The sequence below is a fragment of the Acomys russatus genome, chromosome 13, assembly GCF_903995435.1.
Source record: "Acomys russatus chromosome 13, mAcoRus1.1, whole genome shotgun sequence".
NCBI lineage: Eukaryota > Metazoa > Chordata > Mammalia > Rodentia > Muridae > Acomys > Acomys russatus.
In genome coordinates this window covers 66,287,020-66,308,509 of record NC_067149.1, presented here as the reverse complement: position 1 = coordinate 66,308,509, position 21,490 = coordinate 66,287,020, and the positions used below count along the sequence as shown (strand labels likewise).

The following is a 21,490-nucleotide window of genomic DNA, read 5'->3' as shown; positions in this document are numbered from 1 at the left end:
CTCTGAACCCTGTGCTGGTTGATTCTCAGGGTGGTCACTCGGCTTAAGTCGCTGGCTTTGCTGTCACGCTCTGCCTACTACCCTCGGGACTCCCCATACAATAGGGAATGCATTCCTACAGAGATTTAAACTACACACTTAGACTTTGTAGATATATGTAGAGGAATTTTAATCCAGCAAGATGGCTGCTCAAAAGAGATTGTATCCAAACACCTTCTCTGCCTATGTGATCTGACTGGAATACAGACATGTCCTATATTACAGTATGGTCTGGCTGGAATACAGACATGTCCCATATTACAGTATGGTCTGGCTGGAATACAGACATGTCAAGACCTTAGCACACATCTTTAATCCCAAACAATGTAGGTAAAATTAGTTTGTAGATGTCTAATTGAGGAGCAAAGAAAGTGTTAAAGCAGAGAAAGATTTAACAGACTAGGATACACCCGGCTCTCATGAGAATAGCACAGGAAAAAGAGGCTACTTAGGGAAGTACAGGGAGCAGCAGCTGAGTGGACTTGAGTTGATAGGAGTTCAGTGTATTGGAGTTCCTGGCTGTTCAGCTTGTAGAGTTCAGATAGTTTGTTACCAGGACAGTTTTACAGTGATAGGTTGCAGAGAAAACAAGCTAGACACAGGTGGAGACAGAATGAGACAAAGAATGAGAAGGAACCAGAAGATTTCAACAGATTTCTGGAGTTAAAGGCCAAGCAGAGCAATTCAATCAGAAGCTGAGAGAAGCCAGTTTGAATCAGTCAACTTGGAGAGGAGTTTAACCCAGAACTCTTGTAGAAAATTGGGCATTGATGTTTACTCTTTTTTTCATAGATTATTACGGCAGTTATTATTTAACCCACTATCATGTCAATAAAAGACAGAGACACCTGTTAGATTTTTTTAATAGCCTTAAACCACCAGGGAAGGGCAGATATAAACCTCCTACCTTTTACCTTCCCATACCCACAGCCCATGCCACTTGCTTTAATTATTTCTATCTGGGATACATCGCATCCACAATTCTCACAAATACCTGCACATGCTTTTCAGCTGGGCTGTTTCTCTCCATCACTGATCCTCAGAGCTGGCTCCTTCTGGTCACATGGTTCCTCTTAACACTAACCCATGGCTGTCTCTGCCTCTTCTCTCCTGTGATCCTCTGTCCTCCAAGCCCTTGAAACTTAGCCCTGCCTACCTCACTTCTGTCCTGGCTAGGGATAGGCATTTATTGGCCAATCAAGGATAATTGGGAGGCAAGGTTACACAGCATCATTTTGATAAGCCTGAGGGGTCTGCTCACAGAACAGTAAGAATCTCAGGGGGCAAGCAATTAATGAAATACAAAGCACCAGTCATGCCACAACACAAAACAGCTGAGTTGAACCAGTCAGCCAGACTCCAGGAAGAATCAGAAAGGGTGAGCTCATTCAGCAGGAAGTCTCCAAGACACCAAGACAACAATTACATTAGGTGAGTAAAAGAGACTTTTACAGATTCCACCCAAGTTTGCATTTTTCTTCACAAGCTACTTTCTTCCTTCTCAACATTAGAAATAAACGGAGAGAAAGAGAATCCACCTACCTAAGAGGCTGGAACTGGAGGCCGGCTCTGACACTCCTGGTTTAACAAGACTATTGTTTTTTTTTTTTTTTTAAACAACCCTACAGACCCATTTGACTTATTTTGAAAATAATAGTGAAAAAATTTAAGGCCATTACAAGTTCAAATTCCACAGAGCATTAAGAAAATTTAGGATTACAATATTAACTTCTTATTCCTCTTCCTTCCTCCCCTCTTTGAAACTCCATCAAAAGATGATTTTTAAGGAAACACTAACATAACATGGGCTTTATTCTACCAGTTCTTTATTTCCTGTCTTTCTGGCATCCATGGATTCCTAAGTCTGTTTGCATGTACGCACATGCCCCTCCACACGTCTCTGAATTGTGTCTTACGTTGTCCAATGGGTCCTACTTACTTATGTAATTTTTTTTCAGCGCCTTCAAGGACCATTGTCTCCTCTGCTGGAGCTGTGCACTAAAGGCATTTGATTCTTTACTCCAGCTATAAGCCATCTGACTTTGGGCAACTTTTTCAATTTCAATTCAAAAGCATGTCTGCAGATAATTGAACCCCGATAAACCCCAACTCCATTTTTAAAACGGTAGACTGAATGCGTGTTATGCAGTGAGTGAAGGATGTGTGCTTTTAATTAACATCAAGTATGTGACGTCCCCAGCCTTCAGACACAGTGCAATGTTTGAGGGTTCTATTATTTTAACTTTAAATATAGATCCTGAAAATTTTCTGAAAATTACAAATGTGCCTATAGTGACCACTAATCATTGACTCACCTTTTAGGCATAATTGATAGAGTTATTTAAGTGTTTACACACCAACCATGCTAGATTGAAAGATAGATAGATAGGCCTTTAAAATATAATGACAAACCTCCCAACTGGATTTTAAATCATTGAGGTTTTTCAACATTTTGTTATTTGACTACTATGTCTAGATGTCCCATGTCACCTGAATTAATTGGCAAGAGCTCATTTTTACTGTATACTCAAGCTAGGAACATGTTATTGTTAACACGTGTCTCTAGTAACAGCAACCAATGCAATTCTTTTCAAGGACACTGTAAGAAGTGCAACAGAAAAGTCACAGAATATAATATTGCCATGTGGCTAGACTGAAAATTTGTGTATTTTTCAAATCTGAGCATCTACATATTTTACTGAGCGTATGTGTAATTTTCTAAGCCATGCCTGGAAGACACAGTTACACGATAAATAACCTCATAAAGCTAGAAATGATAGCAAGAAAAAAAAATCTACTTTTCAAATCCCAGGAAATAATATGCAAGTTTTCATCAAAATTAGGAGAAATATATCAGCTGGGGTTTTTTCAACTGTATATTCTAAAGTCTTCAGCTATGAAACAAATTATTCCTTTACTCTTTATATAACTTAAGACTTTAGGGATGAAATCCTACATTTCCAATGGTTGAAATAAGAAATGTTATTATTATTCCAACACGTGTAAATATGACGGGGTGATGATGTAAATGTGCTTCAGTAGGGAGTTTCCTACTTTCTCTGAGGGTATCTTATGTTATCGCACGTGTAAGTAAGCTGTAGTCTTTGCCACCACCTTTGCTTTTCTGTTTAAATTTGGGGCGGTAGGATCAGGAAGTACAGACAATGCATGGGTATCTTCATGGGACTGATGCCCTTGGTTTTCGGTATGACACTTCCAGTAGGATGCCACTTAGCAGAATGTGTTGTTTCTGGTGTAATTTTCTGTGTTAGAATCATTCTCCCTGTAACACCATGCTGTAGTCCTTCCCTTTGAGGGCTTCCCTTCCTTACAGTCATCACATAGAGAAGCCATTCTTCAGATCTCCGACAACTACACGATAGGACACTGGGACGTGCATAACACACACACACACACACACACACACACACACACAAACATGTGCGCGTTATGATGGTTGCTTTCTAACCCAGACTGTTAGTGTCTTAAAGAACACTACACAAAGACTAGAGAGTGTTAACCTCAGTGTTTGATGTCCTTGTTTAAATGCTCTGATACTGTAGACTAAGATATCATTAGAAAAGTGAAAAGGTCCTTTAAATTCATCAATTATTTGCAGGAGCAGCTTTTCTTTACTGTTTAGTAAGAATTTGTGTGTGTGTGTGTGTGTGTTTTAGAGAGTTTTTTGAGGTGTGCCTGCTTGTGTCATGAACTGGATTAGCCATCTCGCGAGCATGTCCAGTCAAGTAGTTTCACTGTAGGCAGAATGATCATGTATCAGCTTCCCAGAGTCCTTTCCTTCCTTGCTTGCTCAACATGTGTTCCGATTCCATGCACTTAATTCTCAGACAAAACAAGAAAACAAAAAAAACAAAAACAAAAACAAAACAAAAGTTCCAGATGCCCAGTTCAGCAAGTCAAAGATTGAAGCAATGAAGATAAGAGAATTATTGTGCATGCGGGGCTGGACTGTTAGTGATACAAGGTCAAGAACTGATCGGCAAACAGGCTGGGGCCTCGGGCAGATGTTGCGCGTTTGCCTCCCCAGCTGTTGGACAGAAGCGAACGTGGCAACTGTGTCTGTCCAGGGCCATGGCCCATGCCATCGCCAAGGTCCTGTGTGTGTATTGTCTGCCATCGCTCTCCTGACACGTTAAGTCGTGGAACTGAGGTGGCATCATGGTTCCTTAACTATCTGCGATATAACCAGAAATACGTAGCAAAACATGGCACATCCGACTGTGGTGCTGCTGAAGGGTGTGTTTGCATTATGACTGACAGTCTCTCTCTGTCTTTTCTTCTGTAGCAGTTCTATGCTGCCCAGCTAGCCGCAATGCAGGTTTCTCCAGGAGGGAAGCTCCTAGGCCTACCCCAAGGCAACCTTGGTGCTGCCGTGTCTCCTACCAGCATTCCCACAGACAAGAGCACAAACAGCCCACCACCCAAAAGCAAGGTACCCTTTTCAATAAGCTGATCTTTCTTTGCACTTAAGCTTCTACTTTTCACTCAGTATTTATTGAAGGTCTCGTAGATTCCAGTTACTGGGCTAACTAAACTCGGGGTGTACGTGGAGGTAAGACTTTTAGAAGCAGTGACAGCTTTATGTATAAATTTACATTTCTAATAATTGACTTATTCACCCAACAAACATATCGAGAGTTACAGTGAAAACCTGAAATGGGCATCTTTGAACCAATGAGTTTATATAGTCTTAAAAATAGATATCTGTAAAACAATAAAATGGCCATGCTTTATAATCAAAAGAATAATTGATAATAAATTTTGTGAAGCCATGTATATATAAAGTTCATTAGAAGTTATTAGGAAGGAGAGATTGGTTTCAGCAAGAAACACAAACATTTGCCAAGGCATAAACAACTGGAATAGAAACTTAAGTACGAGGTAGAATTGAGACATATGGAGTGTTTCTTAAAAACTATCAATAACTGTTGCAATGCAGCAGGGCAACGGCATAGTTGTAAATTTAGATATGTCACCCATCCACCAAGATTATCATGTAAAGAAACAGAGATAATAATAGGACTAGGAGACTATTTAAACACAGTTCTGGCTTTAGAGCTATGGAAACATTTCCTAAGAACACGGGAAAGGCTGGGGGCGGGGTGAAGATGAATGCTTCTTAGTGGAGAGCAGAAGAGAGCCTCGTGTGAAAATTCTTTGTGTGCAGACTTCACATGTGTGCTGTTGTGTGAACACATTAAGCTTTCTGTGAAGCAAGCGAGGCTAGCCAGAGGGTGATGTTTTCTGTGACTATTCAGAAAAATAAGTACAAATATTTTAACTCTACTAGAAAATACTAACCAGAAGTCTGACACTGCTAATAATTTTTCCAGCAAGCATCTTTTAAAAATTCTCTAGGAATTTGCTTCTGTCTTCCATCCCATGAACAAGGTGTGGAGCTGTGCTAGGGCGGTCCGGGTGGACCAAGCATGAAGGATGTGAGTGCTTGAGGATGATTACAAAGTATTGAAAGAGACGTTGAGCTCAGAACATCAGCTCAGTTCCTGTAGAACTTCAGGGGGTGGACTGTGGAGAAGGGACCATTGGGTCAGTTGGGGAAAGACTTCCCATTTCTTTTTTTCCCAGAAGTCCCAGTGCCTTTTCTGTATTGCTAAGGAAAGAACACATTTGCGAAGGAGAACAAGTGACAGAGGAGCTAGGACCGTGGCTGAGGGAAACCCTTGCACATTGGGGGACCCCAAAGTGGGGACATATGCCACTTTCAAATCACTTTCTCTGTTTGGCAGACCTCACATGCCATTAGCTTATTGTCTAAGGCCCAACCTGCTTCTCTTTATAATCTTGGACACATGCAAAGCTTAAAGCTCTGAAGCAATTATAACAGCTACGAAATCAAGTTTAATTCTAAAGTGGTGGTATTGTGACAGCTCCTGGTGATAGCAGTTTTAAAGTGTTATATTTGCAGATACATTTTCAACAAAATAAAGATGTGTAGCAGCAGAGTCCTTGCTTTACACAGGCCCCTCTGTGAAGGGTGATTCTGTTTCTCCCGCTTGGTACGGTTCCCTTCACATCATGACCCGATGCATAACAGTGTCTTACATTAGGGAACTGCCTTTCAGGATTGCAGACTGTTTTCTGTGATTAGTGGATTTTTACCCTTAGTATATTTCCAACAATTTTACTTACACAAATAATGAGAAAGTATGTAACACCAGGCAGCCTCTCCCATCTTTGTCTTTGCTTAGTCCCCAGTCATCTATCCATCTGTCCATCCATTAGCAGGCCGGCTGGGCTCTTGATGCAATGCTCCTTTGGTGGGTAACAATAGCAAATGCCAAAGCCACGGCAGGTCCTCTTTGTTGTGACTGAGGAAGGCTTAGTGAGCCAAGTGGGTGTGTGTACTCGTAAAACCCAATGAAGTCAACACAAAGAACAATTGTTTTAGCAGTGTTAAAGTGCTTTTACATCTCACAGTTTTGTGTGCATCCCTTTATTTCACAAGAGGCAAAGAGTAGATTGTGTCGTAATTACCATGATTGACATAATGTAAACATGTATTCTACAGTTTATCTTTGGAACATAATTACTTTGTATGAGTTAGCCTTCATGAATTTTCTGTCACACCAACCTTAACCAATGGGTGCCTCTCTTCCCACCCACAGTTATAGCAACAGATATAAAGATTATCAACAATTTAATAAAACATATGTTCCTTGCCCAGTGTCCTCTAGCATGCTTCCTGCCACTACTTTCATTGTTAGAAAGAATTCCCAAATATGCCCATGTTGACTTAGTTAATGAGAAAAATACAGTGAGTTAAAAAGAGCCAAGGCACTAAGCTGCATTGTTTGAACGCAGCTCCTACAGTACAGCTAGTAATAAATAAATGGGACCCATTTACTCTCTTGTAGCTTAGAAAGATGTTTGCACATAACATGACGCATATTGTGTCTCCGAAGAGTAATTTATTCATGAGCATTCATTTATTAGCATATCTATGTTTTTAAGCCGTCAGCTATTAGTACCTTAGGAGATATTCTCCTCCTCCCCCTCTCTCTCGGTATATGTGTGTGTGTGTGTGTGTGTGTGTGTGTGTGTGTGTGTGTGTTGCTGTTATTGCCAGTGTCTATGTTTGTCTTATTATCACACAATAATAGAATGGCTTTGCATGCATATCCACTTGGCATAAATGAAATTGATGCCTTGTGTTACAAGTGAGTTTACTCTTTGGAGCAGCGGAGTCACATGTCAAATCTTGGGATGACAGATGGACAGTGCTCTTACTGACAGCTGTCAGAAGTGAGGGGTGTGCTCTGAGGAGTATCAGCTACCCCCGACCAGGATGTACCATTGCCACTGACTCCCAGCTCCAGAGGACACAAGCAAAACTTATTTGCAATTTGCAAAAAAAAAAAAAAAAAAAAGAACATGGAAGGGGGGATCAAAAGGAGGGGCTCCAAAAGACTGTAAAATTGTGCAGCATGAGTCCTCTGATGCATGCTGTTTTCAATCTGCTGTGTGCCAGTTGGAGGCTCGGGGAGTGTGTGCGCGCACGAGAAAGGATAATGCTGAGAAATGATAGAGTGGCTGTGACCTCCAAGCTCAGCCTGGAAATCCAAGACATTGATTTCACTTAGCATTCCTGCTGAGAGATCTGGCGGAGTTCAGTTGTAATAAAAGAACAAGATTCTGTTCTAATGGTAATGGCGTATGACAGACGTATCACTTTGTCTGTCCTCAGCACCAGAGAGAGCAGGATTGGAGAAAGGTCACCTGACCTGCCTGGGGTGCTGTACAAGTGCTGTACTGAGCTTTGAACTGCCGCCTAGGAACGTAATTATTTATAATATTAAATGATAAAGAAAGCTTTAGAGGACTCACAGTGCAGGTCTGAAAACTGCATGTGGGAACTGCATTTTGTAACGGAGAAAATTCTAGACAATGTCTGGTCTATTCAAAGTCTGCCTTTGAGAGACCTGGTTTTCCTGTCCTTGACGTCAGTGCTTATGGGCCATCCTCATCAATGCTTGAAGTGGTGTCGCTGCTTAATTTTTTTTTAATGTCTTGGCTTAATTAGTAACTTGCCAAATATATAAATTTATGTTCAGTATCTAATCTGCCAAGGACCATATAGTAGAGCGTTAAGACTGCAGGCAAGTTGTAGCATGTCCACAGCACATCGGGTCTTTCTAGAAACACTGGCTCTTGTCTTGTATCTAGGTTTTGAATTCTTCCCTGCAGATCCCACAACACAATTGTCTCTCACCTGAACCAGTGAAGGCAGAAATATTGAGCTTCGCAGAGGCATTCTCTCAGCTTCTATGCAACTTTATAGAGCAGTTTAAATGGCTACAGGTTGGCACATAACAAGGAACAAAATGATGAAACTTTTGTACAAGAGATTCTGCCTTCTCATATGAAGGAATGTTTAGCATACTGTTGCACGATATTGGAACTTGAGTTTTGCTTCAAATATGCTTGCATGCCTTAACGAATGTTTAAATTTGTTTACAGTCTAGGTTCTGCCACAGAGCAGACTGATAGAGGACGTGTTCCGCATCTCCCTTGTTAGTGCCACACGTTGTTTATTTAAATCACTTTCTGTGTATTCTGTAGTCTTTTGAGATCGCAGCCAGCCTCTCCACCAAAGAACCCTTCTCTGTATTAGTTGGGCTAAATGTCGAAGCTTCATATTTTAAGTGGTTTTTTTTTTTTTTTCATTGTAAAAGCAATCACCTCTTGCAGTAATTTAAGGGGCAACTTGTATGTGCTGTGATTGAGTGTCTCTTGGTGTTTGATGGAAATGTATATACTTCCAGCAGCCATGAAGAACAGTTAGCTTTAAAAGCTGATGACAACAGAGAACTCCTGGGTGTTTTTCTTTTAACCTCACCGTGACCCTTGTCACACAACACCCCCCTTGTCCCCCACTGCCTCAGTGACAGCCTGTGTCCATGGCAAGAACACATAGATTGTCTGAATCAATTTTTTGTTCTTTTCAAATCCTTCTGGCAGTGATGTCCCCATTTGCTCAGCAGTAGCACCTGAGGGTTATGACAAGGGAAAGCAATGCTTGTCTGCCAAAGGCAGAAACGGCTCCAGCCAGCTGACCAGATACAATCAGCTCCCTTCTGCTGCAGTGTCCTTGTAAATAATGCTTCTGTTTCCAAAGCCAGAGCTACAGCTTTGCAGGTAGCTGATCCACTCTCACAGAAATGAAGCCATCTCTTCTGACTTGGTGGCGTGTGCTTGGATGGGTTGTATCAGTGCTGCCAGTGACTTCTATTAGACACAATTTTTTTTCAATGGTACCCATCGCGTACTTTGAAGCTATCAAGTAAACATTCCCCCACGCACTGATCTGCAGGGATGAGCTTCTAGTTTAACACTCTTAAGTCACAAACTACACATATTCCCAAGATGAGTTAATGCTCTGCTGAGAGGGTGACTCTTGATCGAAGACTGGTTACCATACATTTAGAAAATGACAGCATTTTTAGTGACTCAAGATAGGTTTTTATAATGCCAAGTGGGAGAAAAAAGAAAGCATGAACGTGTACTGATGGCATCCGGTCCAGTCCTAACCAAGTCTAACCAGCAGTACTGCAAGCTTTCAAAGTTGTTTGATGCTCTTACTTTCTTTATTCACTCTCTGTGTTAAGTTTTTGTTTGTTTGATTGCTTGTTTAGCTTTTTGGTTTGGGGATTTTGGTTTTGGTTTTGGAACTGGGTCTCAAATAGCTCAGGCTGGATTTAAACTTGCTTTTGTAGCCCAGACTAGCCTTGAACTCCCGATCCTCCCACTAGCACCTCCCAAGTGCAGGGAATACAAGCATACACTGTCAAGTCAAAACCAACCTATTTCCTTTCTTTTTATAAGAGTTTATAATTTTCACTAATATGGCAGAAGCATCCTTTAAATATTTAGCACAAAACCTCAGGAGATTTCATGAGTTTGAGATGGACCGCAGTATGACTTCTGTGGGGAAATACTCAAAACACCCTACTCAATGTGACTGCAGCTGCCTTTACCAGCTTTCACACCTCACATGGAAATGTTTGAGTAGTAGTCGTTCTGGAAGTGTTAACCCTGGAGATCTAGAGAACCTCAGAATACTTGCAAGAATATGGCTCCTAGCTTAGATTCCTGGATTTCCAGATCATTCAGTATCTCAGTACATCACAACCCAGTACACAGAGCCAGCATTGGCCTGGGCTACAGTATCCTGAGGACTTGCATTTGCTGCAATGGTCTCCCAAACTGGGGGACTGTGGTTAATCGATATATATCAGTGTCAAACAATGCCATGGAACCATCTTCAAATTGTTGGGCCTGATATGTCTGCATATTCAATCTCGCCTTCAACTTCAGAGCAGAATAATACTTTAGCATCAGCTGATCAAGGCAGCATTGAAATGGACCAAGTGTTGTGTCCACCCCCTGGCAAGCCAGTTAAATACCAAAGTCTCCCTGGGCCCTTGCTCTGGAGAGACACGTTGTGTTCCGTGGAATAGCTGCCAAACATATCCTCGCTCTGCATCTCAATATCTGCGACTGAACTGTTCCCCGAGCTTTTGAAATATGCCGTAGATGTAACATACTTGCAAGGTACATTCATTTAACAGTCCCCCTGTAGAGCTGAGCTGTCAGTGTGGCCCTTATCATTAGCACTTCCTGGGTGGGACAGATTTACAGTAGACATAACATCAGCGCCCTGTGATTTTAAATAAAGTAGTTTTCTTTCTGTGGTCTCTTGTTACTCAACTGGAACATGTGAAGTAAAGTGTTAGCATTTAAGCCCTGGAAGGAGCCCTGATCCTCCCTCTTCAACTGTGTTCAGTCATAGGGAATCTTCCTTCAGCTTAATGCTTAACCACAGGCTTGATCAGCTCCAGGGCCATAAATGTCCAAACAGGTTACCTGGTAATATATTCTCAGGACTCGGAAAAGATATAGCAGCTGTTTGTGGTAGAAAAACAACACAAATTAAAGGAAGGACAGAGCAGTTACAAGCTCTGCATTAAATAAAGGGAAAACATCCAGGAAGGGTTGAGGTAATGCCCTTTGCATCCCTTCAGCCTGGGCACTGTTGGTATTCTGATTTTGTTTAGAGTGGTTTGAGCCTCAAACACAGAATGGCGACACATGCCAAGTCTCTTTAATAACACAAACCACAGGAAAGAATGGCTCTTGGGTATGTGTCCACCTAGAAAGATCTACTGGGCAATATTTTATCAATGACAGTTGTCCTGTCACTCTGGCTCAATCCATAGGAGAGCCTGTGACAGAAAGGCACCGTGTTTAAAGCAACTGAATAGAAGAAAGGTGGTAAAACCTAAATCATTTAGGGAAGGAAAGACAGGAGCATGGAAGAGAGCAGGCTCACAGAACAGTCTCCCCCGCCAGAGACAGAGGACAAAGCACAGTCCACAGTCACCTGCGTTCCTTCCTTTGGGAAATTCACATATGGTTTCCACTTCTAAGAACATACTTTAAGACTGCTGAAATGGTTTACGCCCTCCATAATTGATCAGGCCCTCACGAGAGACTTTACCATTGGCCCCTGTTCATCCTGTTCAGACAATACAGACAGACTCTGTTGGACCAGAGACAGAGAATGTGGAACTTCCAGAGTTGGTCCCCGTTGGTCAGTGGGCATGCTGCTTAGACATCCCCTTTCATAAGACACGAAAACGTCGGTGGCCTTGTCACAGACAAGCACCTAAGCAGAACTTTAGTATTAAATTGGCAGTTCCTGGAAAATAGTGTACTTGTATATGCATTTGTTAGATTGTTAACTGACTGTCCTCTTGAAAGAACAAAGATTACTATTCATGCTTTCAAATGTCACATAACAGAGAACAAAAATAAACTAAAATGGCCATTAAATAGAGGTAAACATGGGGGGGGGGGTAGGGTAAAACAATAAAAACGGAGCTCCCTAAGTGTAAGGCAGAAAGAGGCCTTATTAGGAAGCATGGCCACTTACTTAGGCAGACTACAGGCAAAGGTCCTGCAGAAGGCTTTTGGTCCAACACACACCCTCCCAGGCACGAGGCCTCTCCACCTCTGCCTGAACTCCTGGGATGAACAGGGAACCACTACCCCACCCAACAGAATTATCTAACTCAGAGTGACTCCTTCGCCTCAAGGTATCTTCATCAGTGGACCCAGCCAGCTTTCTGAGATTTTCCTCTTTCCTGCCTGTTGAGAGACAGCACAGCCATTTGAGAGTGACACGGAAATTCAACCTGAACTGGGTCAAGATAGGGGGAAAATGATCGCTCACATTAAGTAAATAAGCCATCTGGTCATTCTGATGTCTCTGTCAGGAGTCCAGGCAGTACCACGTGGAGGTGGCTTGTGTTCCTCACCTATGTTTTTAGTTGTCTCCAAAGGTCTCCCTCTGCTGTGTTCCTTAGCTCGGGATGCTTGCAGGGTCTCCCTCTTCTGTGTTCCTTAATTTGGTATGCTTGCAAGGTCTCGCTCTGCTGTGTTCCTTAACACGGGATGCTTGCAAGGCCTCCCTCTTTTGTGTTCCTTAGCTCGGGATGCTTGCTTGGGTCATATCTCTGGATATCTGTGGTCTTCCACTTTTGGCTCCAGGAGACACAAACAATGCCTGCTAATAAAAATACTTTGTTCTCTTAAGATATTGCACTTTTGTGGGCAAAGACAGAACTTAAACCACTGAGCAAGTTGGTAGCTTCAGTATGGTCTCAAAGAAAGAAAGAATGGTCTGGAGATGGCTTTGGGATGGCAGAGGGGACCTCTCGATAAGTTTGGTAGAGGACGTCACCTTTCAGAAGGGCATTAAGAGAAGGAAGAATTTGACAATGGAGGACCAGCCATCACACAAACCCTGTGTCTGAATGAGTCTGAATGCAAGGCTCAGGGAAAAGGCCTGAAAGACTACATGTAGATCTAGAATCAGGAAGGACAGTGATTTAAAATTATATTGGGAATTGAGAAAGATAAGACAGGCCAGAGCAAAGTCTCAGCGAGCCTGAACTCACCATGTGGAGCAGGAAGCCCGGGAGCTGACAGCGATGTCCCTGGTCAGGAGCTCTCTGGAGAACAGAGACTGTGGGCACATGGCACCAGCCTCGGCTGGGGAGAGATTGTGAATGACATTCTGAGCACTTTTCCCTCTGTTCATTTTGCTGAGGTCACAGGTGTGTGTGAGCCATCTGCCTTGTGATGTGGATTCCGAGATGCAAACCCTTACTGTGTAGCAAGCACTCTTAACCACCGAGTCATCTCTCTAGCCCCTCCATTTTGGTCTCACTATGTTCAGCTCAGACTGGTCCTGAACTGCAAAGATCCTCCTGCTTTTTGGCTTCGTGTGCACTAGGATCACAGATGCTCCTGGCCACGTGTGACACTAGCTCTTGACTTGCAATCACTAAGTCTCTTATCAGTTTTCTTGTCTACAGCTCTTAGTTGTCAGTTCCCTTATTCCCTTATATTCATTTATTTTTTTTAGTTTTTTTTTTTTTTCCAAGACAAGATTTCTCTGTGTAGCCTTGGCTGTCTTGGACTTGCTTTGTAACCCAGGTTGGCCCCGAACTCAGAGGGATCTGACTGCCTAGAGAAGAGGGATGGGGCCATGAGCAGGATGTAAAGTGAAGAAAGAAAGAAAGAAAGAAAGAAAGAAAGAAAGAAAGAAAAGAGAAAACAGTCCACAGTAAAGCTAGTGTTAACTTATACAGTCATAGTGAGCAACCAACGCTTAGTGAGAAGGGATGGTTATGAGAATTAAGATGGCTGTTGTGGAGAAAGCTTAATCCCTATAACATCTCTATGAGGCACAAAAAATAAACTACGAATGCAATATGGAAAAAAGAAATTCATACATACACACATAGTGTATTCGTGTAGTCATTCCTTCCCCATCTTTCCCCCTCCAACTCCTCCTGTGGGCCCCGACTCTGTCTCGTATTCATGAATACTTTAATTATTGCTATTATGCACACACATATATAAACATAAATACATACACACACACACACACACACCTGTATTGTAGAATCTCTCTAGTCATTTTAGTGCTGTTCATATGCACACAGGTCTAGGGCTGACCACTTGGGACTGGACAATGTATCAGAGGTTTATCCCAGGGGGGGAAAAAAAATCTTCTCTTCTGGTCTTAGCAACCAATAGTTGCCTGCAGTTCTTTACCTGGAAATGGAGCCTTGGGAGACTTTGCTCATCCACAGTGGCACGTCAAACGGTCTTATCACTGTGCAGGGCTTGTTCCGGCAGCCATATTGTTGAGGCTTCTCGGCTGCAGCTTCCCAGTCCTGTAGAGAAGCCAGGATCTTGCAGCAGATATCTCAGCCCTCCGGCCCTTCCTGTCCTCTGTCTCCTCGTCTGTGGGGTTCCCTGAGCCTTTGATGAGAGGTGGCACACTTCCTATTTGTCACAGTCCTCTTCAAACTGACACAATCATGCAGACGTTTGCCTTTCTTCTTCGGGTAGTCTCAGAAAACTTGATGCCCAAGGCAAAGTTGCTTTTTTAAGCTCCGAAGGCCAGTGAATTATTGTTTGAATCATCTCTCCAAGACATCCTTAGGAACACTCTGGAATGTGAGTACTACTGACATCCATTGCCACTGGAGGGACAAGACAATTTGACTTGACAAATATGTATTGATTGACACATCATTGTCCATTAGAGGTAGAGGAGCTGAAGATGGGCAGTGCCAATGTGACAAGGATACATAGAACCCATCGCGTGCCGCCTACAAAGGGAAACAGGCTTCTATTTTTCCCGGAGAAGTTTCTATTTTTACTTAAGGTTGAGTCACTTTATCAAGACTGCTTTTGTTGCTAATATTTTCAATTAAAATATAATTGATGGTATTATAGCCACCTCTGTGAAGCAAATTACAAGGAGTTTGTTAGTAGTAGTTCAATACTAGTGTGAACCACAGTGAACAGAAAAACAAACCAACAACAACAACAAAAACTCTTTGCTGCTCAGGTGCCACGGTGAAACTCTGGCAGTGCTAGCGCCTGCTTGAAGCAGGAAGATAATAAGTTCAAGGCCAACTCAGCTACAGCATGAGGCTCAGTATAAGCAAGGGCTGGGGATGGAGTTCCCTGGTCGGGTGCTTAACTGGTAAATGCAAGGTGAGGCTCTGAATTCAGTTTTCAGCACTGGAAACAGTGGGATTGCTGTAGATTAGTGTGTACTGGGCTTTAGGAACACTCTTTCACAGTGATGGCCTGTGGAGATGCTCAGCACTTAAGACCATGTGCTGTTCTTACAGCGGGCCTGAGTTCACATTCAAAATCACAATCTACTGCCTAAGAAATTTTATTTCAGATAGATAATAGATATATAGATAGAGCAATATATTATATGTGCTGCTAATGACATATATTAATTATATGGCATTTGGATAAATGAAAACTGTATATATATCACATATATATTGACATTATACATACATACACACACATATGCCATACATATCATATTTATCATATATATGATATGTGTGTGCATTTGCTTTACTTTGGCACTTATTCAAAGCTTTCTAACTTTAGTATGATTTCAATGACACCCGTGAAGTATTATTGAAAACTTTTAGGTATCCATTTAAGAATCAGTGAGAGACTGGAGATGGGGTCACCAGTTAGGAGTACGTGCTGTTCTTGTAGAAGATCTGGTTTCCATTTCCAGGCTCTAGGGTTCTAAGACCCTCTTCTGACCTCCGTGGCACAATCACACACATGCACATGTCCAGACACGTAGCAGTAGCAGATGGTGCATAGACAATGCATGTATGCATTCACACATATACATAAAATAAAATGAACCTTAAATACACATATATTTAAAGGAGCTTCTGTAAAGTTTGTATAAAGTATCAATGAAAAAAGTAATTTTTGTGATCAGGAATTAGTGGTTTGATTTATTTAATCATGTGCTTTGAGATGTTCTCATTATTTACTTTATCTCACTGATATTTTATGTATAAAATATATCAGTGCCATTTTTATCATATTCTATAGCACAATGTGAATTCTTTTCAGATATACCTGTCTTCATATCTACTGCTAAACCTACAATGTGGAAGTGACACTAATTGTAGAAGATTCCTTTAAGGGGATATAGAATCCTTTTAACTTTTGTGTAGCCCTGCCTGCCTTGGAATTCTCCCTGCAGGCCTGGCTGACCTCAAACTCACAGAGATCCTCCAGACCCAAACCCCCAAGTGTTGGAACAGACCTCACCATGGAAACAGAGACTATCTTAATCCAGAGCCTGAAAACTTGAGACATTGTAGTTTTGGATCAACATATGCCATTTTTCATTATTGCTAATATGAATGGAAGAACGCTGTTATTCCCGAGAGAGAGAGAGAGAGAGAGAGAGAGAGAGAGAGAGAGAGAGAGAGAGAGAGAGAGAGAGAGAATGTGAGTGTGTGTGTGTGTGTGTGTGTATCAGAAAATATGTGGGTTGATTGGCATCAGATGTGGAGAAAAAGATGTCCCCACCAATCTACACAGGATGGTATGCAGCCCAGGAAGTGTGATATTAGAGTCTGGGGAGTCTAAAAGGTCAAGGTTCATATCTGAAAGTTTCTAAAGTCTGAGACCCGAGCACACATACTGTGCACATAGGTAACTCCTGGATACCTGAGATTTACAAGGAAGAACATGCCCTCCTTGTAAGTAACTTAATTGGACCTCATTGGTCAGATCACCTCACTGAAGAGGCACTGGGCTTGAAAACTCAATATTCCACAGCCTTAGAAGTTACTTTTCCAAGTGTGTGCCCAGCCACTGGAGCAGTGCCAGGTCTCTTACACTGGCAGGGAGGGCTGGAACAGGAGGGGATTCAGGCCCCTTGTTTCCTCTCCCGGAGGACTGATTGGGATGGTGAGTATTGGTGGCCCAGCCTCCTCCTATGATGTCTGGAGGAATGTACACTGGGAATCTCTTCGGAGCGAGGTCTCAATTTTATTATGGTGGGTTTCTCTTATACAGAGTATAGGGAGTGGGTGAGCTATAAGGTATGGGACCAATCAGTTCATGTTATGTAGCTGTTGGTAGGCTCCACCAGGATGTGCCAGATGGGCCGTGCTGAGTCATTTTTATGAGGAAGTACCCACCAGAGACTATTGCTGAAAACAGGGCCAGGCTCAGTCAATGCCTCAGAGGGCTGACAGATTCGACCATGGGGTCCAACAGAGAAGTATTCTTACAATTCTGTTTTTCTGGCAATAAAAATGAGATGTGTTTATTATCTAGTCATCAGTATAAAAGTTCATTTTTCAAGTTATATCCTATCCAAATAATAAGAAAAACTGTGGTCACTTAACTAGATACGAACTTTTATTCAAATTAGTTGCTACTTCCAAACCTGTACAATAATATCATGTTCTCAAAAATCACAAATTTTGTTTGGCTATAGTTCCAATGCAGTATATACTGAAGTGTATGACTTCCAGGACTCAGATACCACTGGAAACCTGCATTTAAATGGCCTTTCCAAGAACTGAGGCACTTTAATGTTTTTAGTTTATCTTTTAATTTGAGCTGTTCTGTAGTACGGTTTTGATGGCTTTTTTAAGGATATTTCATAAATAGGGGGGGAAAAATAAATGGGGAACAGAAATAGAATGGATGAAATGTTGCAAAAAAAAATCTTTCTCTTGTGGTATTTTATTTCCAGTAGCACTTAAAATAACATGAGAAGAAATGCTGTTGTGAAGTGTGTTTTAAAAAGCATTGTGACAGTGACAGGAATATCCATAAATAGGTGCAGATTTGTGTTTTCTATACTTCTTTATGCGAGTCTTTGGAGGATCAGAGTTTCATTTTAAGTCAGCAGGAGTCCAGGACTGAGCTCAGCCCGGTGTGTAAAGGGCAAGACAGGAATTTTGGGTCAAAGGATAGACTGTCCTAGTGCCAATTTTCATATAGATTTTGCTACCACGTATCCAGAAAGTGATGATTCTGATTCAGTTGTGAGAAAATAGCCAAGAAACTATGATTTGGTGTGTGTTGGTGTCATTTCACATTAGAATTCACAGATTTGCACCAAACTGGAGTTCTGATCTGAGGCATCCAGGAGAATAATTTACACACTTGGAATCACATCAAAAGAGAGACACCTAAGTGTGGCCTGGAGAGCGGGCTTAGGGTTTAAGAGAGCATTGGCTGGTCTTCCACAGGGCTCGGGTTCCATTCCCAGCACCAACAGGGGATCTGATACCCTCTTCTGACCACTACAGGCACCAGGCACATACATGGTACACAGACTTTTCACAGGCAAAACATCCATACAAGCAAAGCAAAAATAAAATGTCAGAAAACAAATAAATAAAAGCAAGTAAACAGAGAGACATAACCCATCAGATGGAGCAGATCGCTTTCACTTCATCAAGGTCATTTTAAGTGGCTGGGCCTTAATATGATCCCAGGAAACATTTACTGGGGTTTGCGTTAAAACAATCCGGTAATTACAACATCTGAACCGTTCGCTACCACTATGTGTGGTTTGAGTTTTCACCTTATCAGTCTTGGAAAAGTTACATTTGTTAGTACAGCCTGAATTAAGAGAAAATGCAATTATGCGGGTCCTTTCTAAATCAATAATGTGGCTTTTAGTTATTCAGATGTGAACTTTCCGGCCTTTGAGTAACCATATTATTTTCTAGAGTTTGAAGACATTGAGAATCTGATTAGACAAAGGGAAATATTAAAAATATTTTACAAAAACATGCTTTCAAAACTTGCTGAGTCTCAATTAAAAAACAAAAGTCTCCTTGCGGTACATAGTTAATAGCACAGGACTTGTTTTAAATGAGATGTCTTCTAGTGGGAGAGGAAGGAAGGGGGTGCCTTGTTTGAAAGAAACACTGTCAATCTGCTTCAAGCAACAGACTTTTCCTTAAAGAAGCAATATGTTTCTCCCTGGCTTAGATAATTTTTGAAATGATGTCATGAAGTGTTTTTCATAGATGTGGTTTCTAGCACTGCTTTCAGGAGATGTACTATGATCCACTGGATAGCAAACAGGATGAAAGAAGGAGCAATAACCAAGCCTTCGTACAGTGTAATAGGGAAACCCACAATTAAAGTACCGTGGGCTGAGCACTGCACCAGAATGGCATGCATGCAAGAAAGAACACTTCGAAGGGGTGAGTGGGGAAGGGGTGGGGGTGGGGTACAGGACAATAAAGAAACGACTTGAGGGCAACACAGAGGCTGCAGAGAACAAGCTGCCTTTTCTCTGGATTGTGAAGAATGAAACATGACTGGCAGGAACATCTCTCTAGAGCGCTGAGTGAATTTAAGAATCAAACCACAAAGATAGAATGTCCAAAAGAGGTGCTCTGTGGCTTCCCATGGCCCCGTTTGGTGGACCAGCCCCCTTTGCTCGGTCCCCTGTCTCATCACTTCTCTCCCCCAATGTTCCAAATGTGCCATTGTCTCTTTCCTCATTTTCCTGCGGTTTTATTTGGTTTTGCTCATTTCTGAACTCTTCCTCTTTACAGTGACTTTGCCTTCTTCCTCCCACTCTTCCCTCCTGACAGCCGCAGAAGATACTATCTACCCCAAACACCACTCTATAAAGCCAGCGTGACCTCATTGTGAGTGACCTCCCTGCACATAGATCGGTGCTTTCCACAGCAGCTCAGCACTTACAAAAACTTTACCACCCTTGTTACCCTCCTGTGATTCTAAGTCCCTCAAAGTTGGGATTTTATATTCCCACTAAGCACAATACTTACCTACCCCTATTGCATTGTCCCTTTTTGAAAAATTAGTAAGTAATTTAGTGGCTTGGATCACTGCAGGAGCATTTCCAAATATCATAGGCAAAATGTAATTTTGCTCGGGAAAAAAAAAATCAGTATTTTTGAGCTATGTCGAAAGACTTGTCCCTAGAAAGATAATGGAACCAAGAGGTAGGCCAGCATTCCCCTCTCTAGTCTAGGACTGACACTGTACAGTTAGAAACTTTAATGCCTACAGTCTGTGGGAAAGAGACTGTGTGCTGTAGAGCAGATGTACCTGATTTGTAGGCCCTACTGTGATAGGAAGGAAACTTTCAGATTTTGGCACATTTTGCCCTTGATTCTGATTGGGAAATTAGCTTCAGGGATGTCTTGAGGCTAGGGGAAGCATATCATTAAAACTTGATGGAGGGACTGGCTGTTGTAGCCCAGTACATAGACTGTTGGCCTGGCATGCAGAAAGCCCAGCGTTTGATTGCCAACACTACATAAAAGCACATGGTAGCTGTTACCCCAGCACTTGGGATGTGGAGGCAGGAGGATTGGCAGTCAGAGTCATCCTTGGCTATGTTGTAAGTCTGAGGATATGAGGGGCTATGTGAGGCCAGAAAAACTAGCCCAAGCCGTATTTTGATAAGATATAGGTTAACTAGCTGGCTTTCTGCTTTACACATTATCTTCATTGATTCATTAAGAATACATATTTAAGCAAGTAGCCTCCCTCCCGTAGACAATAATCAGGTGAATGGACATATGGGGATTTATCAACTAGGTTACATTGTTTAATTAATAGTCCAAGAGGAACTTTAGAAGATAAATCTTACCTGTTTGTTGATCTTTTTGAGATTCTCTTTCTCTGCCTCCTGTGTACCAAACAAGCCTTTAGGATAATAGAAAGGCAAGTCATCCATTTAAGGAATCACACGTCAGTGACGTTGTTGCATAGATTATGTATAGCATTAGCTAATCTACCTCAGTGAACATAACGTGTTATTATAACGGTATATGCTGTTACATAGTCAATATAATTTCACATAGATACCACCTAATAGCATACATGAATATAAAATACACTGTGTGATACCTGTTACAGATGCTTCTATAGAGAGGGATGTTGTGTGGATATCACATCTATCCTGCAGTAGCCAAGTGGACAGTTCTGTCTTAGGCGGTAATCTAGTAGATGCAAACACTAGTTAAGGTAACAAAGTGCTGAGGCAGAATCACCCATTGTTTTCTCCTTCATTTGGTCCAAGCAGAATGAAAACAGGAAAAGCTTTTCTGGCTCTAGAAGACAGTTCATTGGGTGAGGAGTTTGCTGCAGGTGCCAGTGTGAGGACCAGAGTTCAGGTTCTTTCCGCACATTGGCCCAGAGATTGCGAGATACACAGCATCCTGGAATTAAGAAACTCCAGGTCCAGTGAGAGACACGGTCTCAAAAATAAGACAGAGAAATGATTAATGAGTGTATCTCAGTGTCCAACTCTGGCCCTAACACTTACCTGCACTGCACATGCATACACACACACACACACACACACACACACACACACACACACACACACACATTCTGTAATGATGTCATTGTAACTGATAAATAAAATCTTTTATGCTATTCAGGCTGGAAAAAATATATCATTCTTCTAATGGTATGGGCTGTGAAAAATTAAACATAAGGCACTACAGCTGAGTTCACTACACATTAA

General features: G+C 41.9%; 1 protein-coding gene across 12 annotated transcripts in view; it reads left to right on the top strand.

The window, feature by feature from the left end:
- Sox5 (SRY-box transcription factor 5) overlaps nt 1–21,490 on the top strand; it is a 775,369-nt gene that overhangs the window by 703,847 nt on the left and 50,032 nt on the right. For 10 of the 12 annotated variants that reach the window (XM_051155573.1, XM_051155574.1, XM_051155570.1 and 7 more), the window contains one exon: nt 4,346–4,492. The exons of the other annotated variants lie outside the window; for them this stretch is intronic. In XM_051155573.1, coding sequence (XP_051011530.1) covers nt 4,346–4,492 — 147 coding nt within the window. The remainder of the gene's footprint in view (nt 1–4,345; nt 4,493–21,490) is intronic. 12 annotated transcript variants of the gene reach the window in all.